This window comes from Nanorana parkeri, unplaced genomic scaffold, assembly GCF_000935625.1.
Source record: "Nanorana parkeri isolate BGI_ZX_2015 unplaced genomic scaffold, ASM93562v1 scaffold252, whole genome shotgun sequence".
Taxonomy (NCBI): domain Eukaryota; kingdom Metazoa; phylum Chordata; class Amphibia; order Anura; family Dicroglossidae; genus Nanorana; species Nanorana parkeri.
This window is the reverse complement of record NW_017306520.1, coordinates 528017-536054: the sequence shown is the minus strand read 5'-3', so window position 1 is coordinate 536054 and position 8038 is coordinate 528017. Positions and strand designations below refer to the sequence as shown.

Here is an 8038-nt window from a genome sequence, read left to right as displayed (position 1 = left end):
TATAATAATATTGTTTATTACTTTTGCAGCTAAGTCTAAATAATAAACAGCTTACTCAGATGCTAAAATCAACCAAGGCTCCTGTACTGGAGGAGAAGGAGGATGCGTTAGTATATTATGCCAAGCATACCGCACAAATTGAGGTGGGTATTTTCTCACTGAAATGAATACGCACATAATGTATATGCTAGGATTATAAAGACATGCTAGCAGGAAAGCAGATTAGAGCCAAATAAATGGTTTGGAGTTGATGATTAATATTTAGGTGTTTATTTAGAAGAGACAGCAAGATCATGAAAGTGTGAGTACATGGTTCTGACAGCTCAGTGCTGATATCTTGTGGTCCAGAGCCATCAGCACAATGTTAGGGTTAGTCATGAATACTTATATTGCAGGATGAGGTGAGTATACAAAACAAGAGGTTAGTTTAGTGCCAAGGATTAGTTTAGGGTTTACATTAGATTAGTATTAAGGGTTTTAGGTTAGGTTTAAGATGTGAGGTTAAGTGTGAAGGGCTTTAGTGTTTACTTGATACATTAAAGGTTTAAACCAGTACCCCAGTAATTAAAAAATATACTGTATATTCCTTATCTGCCTTTTATCTTGGGCTTAGGACATGTGCAAGTACAGCTTTCCTTTAAGCGCCAGGGGGTGCTTCAATACTCTGTTTTATACTCTGTTCCTCATGCAGAAAAGGCCAGTACTTAGCCAGAATCCGACTAAAATAATATAGTTAATTGACCTTCTCACATGCAGCTCCAGCTTTGTGGAACTCACACACCACTTCTTTCTGTGAGCTTCCATCCCTGGACATAGGTGGAGACAGTTATTTTATGCAAGCCCATGGGTTTCATTGTCTATTACCTTTAAAATATTGCATAGCAATTTACCATGCTTTAGTCTATAGGAGAAAAAAAGTACTCTATAAATACTATTATTAGTAATACAAAATACATCACCTTGGGGAACATTCTTTAACTTAATTCCAGTGAAAAGAGTGAATTCCGTCAGAAGTATAAATTACCAGCAATATATTTTGTACAAAAAATAAAGAGGAAAGTCCTTTATATTTAAGCCTACTTGACCTTTTATAAATAGGCCCTTTTAGCGTTGACACATTCCATATGAACAGAACAGAACGATAACAGGAAGAGATGGCTATTCCATAGACTACTTGCAAGTGTTATGTTAAATGTCATGTTACATTTTAGAATACCAATAATATGCGCATATCTAAGGAATGTGTGGAATTATGGTATTTATGTGGAATTTATGGTAGTGCAGTCTAACGAATAAATTGTCATTTCTATATATAATTTTGCTTGGGCAAAAAAAAAGAAAGATATAATGTTCCATACACCTGCTGTAGAGGGTTATTTTAAAAAACCCTCATAAGGGTTTTAAAAAAAAAACATCACATCCCCGTCTGCTTTAAACCCAGCAATACACTGAGGCAACAACTGGTTCACCCAAAAGACCCAACGCCAAAACACAAGATGAACAACATTGTGTAGGCAGTCCAGTGCAGTGAGGAGTGCTCAAAATTGTATGTCGGTGAAACAAAACAGCAGCTAAACCAGCGTATGGCACAGCATAGAAGAGCAAAACCCTCTGGTCAGGATTCGGCACTGTACCTATACCTAAAGGAAAAAGGTCACTCCTTTGAAGACAGTTAAGTGCACATCCTAGAGGACTGATTTAAAAGAGGTGTAAAAGAGGCCATTTATGTAAAAATGGAGAAGCCAAGCTTGAATAGAGGTGGGGGGTGAGACATCTATTGTCTGCCACATACAATGCTGTTTTAACACCTCTCTCTGGGCAGGTTAATAACACCTCCTAGACTCCAATTATGCAAATGCAATCAACACTTAGTTGTGACTAACATATTATGTGGATTAGAGCGAAAGTCACCATATTTATTCCCAGATAATGTTTTGTACAAGTCATTCTGAATTGAGAAAGCTGGTTGGATGTCCAGGGAAATGTATTCAAGAAAAATACAGCAAGTCCAGTTGACTTGACTTATATCTGTAAAAAATATCTAATCTAATACACATAGCTTTGACTAAATGTGAACAGAAGAACAGTGAACATATGTTTAGATTGGTTGTTGTGGGCAATATTTCTCAGTGGAGAGAAATCAGGAGACTTTTATTTCTGAACTCTCCCTCTGAAAATGCTAATTGCTTAGCTTTTTTATTTATTTAAAGGATTTTACACTTTTGGAGTCACTGAACTTGAACAAATACATAGAGAGGGAGTTCAAAATCACTCACTGCATGCCTGTTCTAGATCAGTGATTTAGAAGATATTGAAACTGGACAGCCAAGCATCTAGCATTTTAGGAAGGAGGTCAGCAATGGCAGCCTCCATAGTTATCTCACCGAAGGTGTTCTTTAAATCTTCACATTGCAGCTTTATGTCTGTACACTTATTGCTGAGTACGTTCCAGAGTTACTTAGATATTCTGTTTTTGGTCATTCACAGATTGTGCGTTCAGACCGAAGCATGGAACAAATTGTGTTCACTCTTCCAAACATCTGTAAATTCCTGACTGAAGAGACCAAGCACCGCGTATTCACCACCACAGAGCAAGATGACCAGGGCAGCAAAGTTAGCGATTTCTTTGACCAGTCATCATTTCTTCATAACGAGATGGAGTGGCAGAAGAAACTGCGAAGTAAGATGTTCCCAAATATTCAATTAAAATATGAGAACATAATGTGTTCAGCAGTTGTATTCTTAAATGTACAACAATAGTGCCCACACTTCTTCTGCTGTTACATGAAATGGACTGGATGGCTCTATTTGTGCTATCGCTGTACTTCTGGCCTGCTGCGGCTGTAAGTGCTACGGTTCACACTAGTGTTGTTTATACATCCCCTTCTCCCTCTGTCCATTTGCATAACACCTTGTATTATGTGAACCATTCACAAATTAATTGAAACTATAGCCTTGATGTGCACACCTGGAGCATAACTCAGTTCCTCAGTTTCTTCCTATTTACTGTATTCCCTTAATAACCCCTAGATTATCCCAATCAGACCTAATTAACTATTTTTTTCCCTTCTACTTCCCCATAACTATTATTTTCCTATTATTTTCCTGCTGATTTTTTTCCCTGTTTTTCTAACCATAATATTTTCCTGCTGTTTTTTTGTTTTTTTTATACCTGTTTTTCTAACCATTAATATTTAAACTAGTTTTCATCACAATTTGTTTAATTATTTTTTTTGGGTCACATTAAAAAAATATCAGAATTGAAAAAAAGCCTTTATTTAATTTGTAAATAATAGAGCCTTTGTACTACTTTGTACCAGAAGCATATTTGTATTGCCATTTTAAAAGGTAAAAAGTATAGAATAAAATGTATGCTTGATACAGTAACACTTTTTTTCCAAAATAATATAACATGGGTGCAAAAATTGAAAAAAGGGCCTCAGTCATGAAGGGGTTAAAGTTAGAAAAAAAGTGTGTTTTTTTAGTTTTGTTCTGTTTTTTTGTCTATGAATTGCATAACAAATATAATTTTTGCAGGGCAATATCACCAAAAGAAAGACTTGTTTGTCCTACAAAATGATATATGTATTACTTTGTTATCTTAAGTAATAATAAAATGTAAAAATGTTTCTAGTCCATAGGGTGTGTACAGGTGTGAGAGCTGAGGATCTATGTTGACAGGCTTTGATGGACAAATCAGCAGCATGTTTTGACATCAGTTTGAGACTGAGATTATTCAGAATTCATTTTAAGGTGCAATTGACCTGCATTTGACCTGCGTCAGCCACTTTTCCATTTACATAGACTGGTATGGGGAGAAAAGTAGCTCTAACATGAACAAAAGGCCAGAAGACATTGGCCTTAATGGTAATTAAAGCAGAACTACACTCACCAATGTAATTGTTTCCCAAAACACTTTCAAGGCACTCCTCTGGTAATAACTCAAGGTTGTCAGTGTGCTTATTTCAGCTCTTAACCAAACTTTCAAGCCCTCAAATGGCTGCTGTCATAGTTTATCACATATGCAGCACCAAAGCAACTGCAATTGAAATAGAAGCTAAGATGGCACTTCCTTGACTGTAAAGGATAGGTGGGTATAGTTCCACTTTAAAGGTATACTTCAGCCATAATAAAATATTTACCTTGAGATGCTTACAGAGAGCACAGTCTACCTGATCAGTGCTTAAACAGTTTATCCAGCCATTGCTGTACTGCACCAGTCTATTCAAGCCCCTTTTTGTAAGATTGAATTCAATTAAGTGACGTTCACAACTTTAGTACAGATGCAGTGTTTATTTGATGGCATTAATAGCTTTGCTGTTTGTTTTCGTTTATTGCCTAGAATAGCACTTTAATAGCACTTAATAGGTACACTCCAGCCATAATTGAAAATTAAACCTTGAATGCATAAAGGGAAAACAGCCTACCTGCTCTGCACTTCAGTTGTTTATCCAGGCATTGCTGAACTATACCAGTCCACTGCAGTCCCTTTTGTAAGATTATGGTAAATTGAGTGAACTTCAGTACACACAGGCTCTTTATTGGATAACATTAGTAGCTCACTGATTGCTTTCACTTATTGCCTGGAATTGCTCTTTAAGGAAAAGTTTTGGAGAAAAAAAAACATTGCACTAACAAAGCCAAATAAACCCGCTTTTGGTATTTTAAAGCTGTTAAGCCTATTTTGTAAATGCCTATAAATAGCCTATTGTTATAAAATGTTTCTTTATACACTTCCTAGTGCAGTGTGTGTGGAAAATGAGTCGTTACTTGACCTTTTAAATAACATTGAAGTGGGAAGTCATTTGGGCTAGTTAATCAGTATTGTGCACCTCAATGTATATGTATAAATGTGAGTATAGAGATAAGCAAACAGAGTAAAAATAATTTAATAAAGTAAAAATGATTTTGCATTTTATTTTATTCATTTCACTTTTTCTCAGGTATGCCTTTAATATACTGGTTTTCTCGAAGAATGAGCCTTTGGGGAACAATTTCCTTCAACCTGGCAGTTTTCATTAATCTGATCATAGCCTTCTTCTATCCATATGTAGAGGGAACATCCATGGGTAAGATACACTATTCCTGTCATCCAGCAGACAACTACAGGCATATATCCTTCATGCTAGAAATTGGGCCAGGAAGAGAGATAAAATATATTTTTAGCCTATCACCCCATGTATGTGCTACTTTAGATTTTCTAATGTGCCCTATGAAACTAATGGATTTAATCTGGTCACTATGGGCCACATTTCTTTGCCCCAGTTTTAGATTTAAGGACTGATGTTTATGTTAAGTGTATAAGATTAATTCTTGTCTTTAATTGCCTATTTTGATTGAAACTTTTTTGCATTTTCTTATCTGCTTATTTTATTAATAGGTCTTTTAATAATGATGTTGTGTCAGCCCCATAGCTTATGTTTTGCTAAGTGTTGGCATATAAACACAGTATATGCCTGTAAAGCATATGTGTACAGTATGTTTCTTTGGTCCCTTCAGGCAATTTCATCATTAAAATTGCAGTTGAAAGAAGGCATCAGTATTCCTATTACCAAGTACTGTGCTGTACTAATAGCACAGTGCAATGTCCAGAAAATTGCAGTCAGAAACTGAAATGCCCACAGCCCCACACTATTAACCCTTTCCCTGGCCAGGTCTGGATGCCTTACGTCGGGTGCATTGCCTTAAACGATAAGATCTTGTTTAGCTTTTATACTCATGTGCTATTTTGATTTTTAACTAAATGAGCCCCGAACCGGAACCAGGACGTGACAGCACAACTGTAGTGATCAATTCAAGTGGTTTAGTCGTCTAGTACAGGGCATATAAATTCTCAGAAATGCAAATACACACATCAGAATTATACAATACCACTAGTGCAGGAAAATGCCATGGCATTGCATCTTGTGACAGTGTAAACCAAAAGTTACAGACATCAACATGTACAATCAGGTATAAAATACACATTTATTCTGATTGTGTACATTTACGTAAATACATTGAGGGGGATTTATCAAAACTGGAGCAGACAAAATCTGGAGCAGCTGTGCATGGCAACCAATCAGCTTCTATCTTTGATTTTCAAATCTTAACTGAACCAACTGAGAGAAGCTGATTGGTTACCAACTGCTCTAGATTTTGTCAAGTATTGATAAATTCCCCTCATTATATTTATTTTTTTCACAAGATGTAAGACAATTTGACCCCTTCAAGATAACAGATCATGAACCAAATTATGTTCTTCTGATTCTTCTTAGGGAATGGTATAATGGTTTTGTATATTTTTGTTATATATATTTTTAATTTTGTTTTGTCAGGGAAATATTCAATTTTGAACATGAACAGTTTGGGGGGAAATTATCGACAGAATCTGGAGCAGTTGCCCATGGCAATCAATCAGCTTCTCTCTATAGTTTGTTGAATTAAGGTTTGAAAATGAAAGAAAGAAGCTGATTGGTTGCCGTGCACAGCTGCTCCAGTTTTGTTAAATTCCCTTTTTTTTACGCTAGACTCTTTTTCCATAATTTCTGTAACTGCTTTGCTAAAAATCATTATAGTTTTCTTTAAACCCTCCCTTTAATGAACACTGGGTTGATCTCTCATGATTTTGATGAGATCAGTGGGAATTTGACATGCGGAGCATTTTGTCTGTATGTGCGGAGTCATGTTAAGGCATATGATATTAATTTGACTTATTGCGCTTCACTGGTTGAATAAACTGATTTGAGAAGTTCCACTGCCACTTTCTTTGACTCAGTACTGCACTGTTTGGAACACAAAATCTGCATATACATTTGATTTCCTGCTTAGTTATCTGATGCATTTAAACGTTATTTCAGAAATTCCCTCTAACAGTATTTTATTTATTTTACAGGAATACTGGATTCACCTATAATCTCCCTTCTTTTCTGGGGCATGGTCTGTTTCTCGGTTATGTCCCTCTTTACCAAGCGCTATGGTCTACGACCCCTTATTGTGGCATTAATCCTGCGTTCTGTGTACTACTTAGGAATAGGTCCTACACTTTACCTATTGGGAGCACTAAATGTAAGACTTTATGCATGCTTTCTAATGAAGAAAATGCATGTTGGCAGTGCAACTACAAATTGTTATGTGTTACTTATTATTTTCCATAATATGATTGGGAGTAGAGGTGGACGTCTCACTCCTATAAGCCTTACTTCTCAATACCGCCATTCTTCACACCGATGGCCTATATTTGGAAATCCGAAACCTGAAATGCCTTTAACGTTAGTCTCTAACTGCCAGCCTTTGTTCCAGTTCTGGCATCAAATACAGTAAATGCTGTAGGATGTATCTGTGTTTATAAAAATGAAACTGAGTCAGCGAAATATTTCCACTGATAACAATCATTAATATGTGATAGTCATCGTATAGCATATCTTCTGCTCCTAATAATAAGTGTACTATACATTTTCTGGCTTTGTTACCTTAAGTTCTGTTTTATAGTACCAGAAAAATAAAAATAAAGCATAGGTATATTTAACCTCTATTTAGTAAGACAGCGAGCAATGCGCACTGACCTATAGAAGCCAATTACAAACGTGCTAAATTGAAATGTGAACTAAGATTGGTCACTGTACATTGCTGTCTTTTGAACCATGTTATTCAACATATCTTTTCTTGATTGAGATGTAAATGGTGGCTAATAGCTTTCAGTAGTGTTGTGATTTTCCAGCAGTAACACTTCTTTTTCTTTTCATTCTTTGCAGTTGACAAATAAAATCGTTTTTGTAGTTAGCTTTGTGGGGAATCGCGGTACCTTCATTCGTGGCTACAAGGCTATGGTGATGGACATGGAATTTCTTTACCATGTGGCCTACATCCTTACTAGTGTCCTGGGAGTCTTTGCGCATGAACTGTTTTACAGTATTCTGGTATGTGCTACTGCAAACACAGGTTTAACAACAGGAAGAAATATACTGCCAGTTTTTAGATTTAGTTGGGTCTGGCCACGAGTTGATTTAAGAAACAATTGCTCTAACTGCTGTCAAGAGTGAAAACTGCATTTGAAGCT

At 36.2% G+C, this 8038-nt stretch overlaps 1 protein-coding gene across 1 annotated transcript in view; it reads left to right on the top strand.

Moving 5' to 3' along the window:
* Positions 1-8038, top strand: part of ITPR3 (inositol 1,4,5-trisphosphate receptor type 3) — a 218399-nt gene that overhangs the window by 173026 nt on the left and 37335 nt on the right. Inside the window, 5 exon segments of the mRNA XM_018556782.1 lie at positions 30-143; positions 2488-2680; positions 4944-5069; positions 6875-7047; positions 7734-7898. Of these exon segments, the coding sequence (XP_018412284.1) occupies positions 30-143; positions 2488-2680; positions 4944-5069; positions 6875-7047; positions 7734-7898 (771 nt within the window).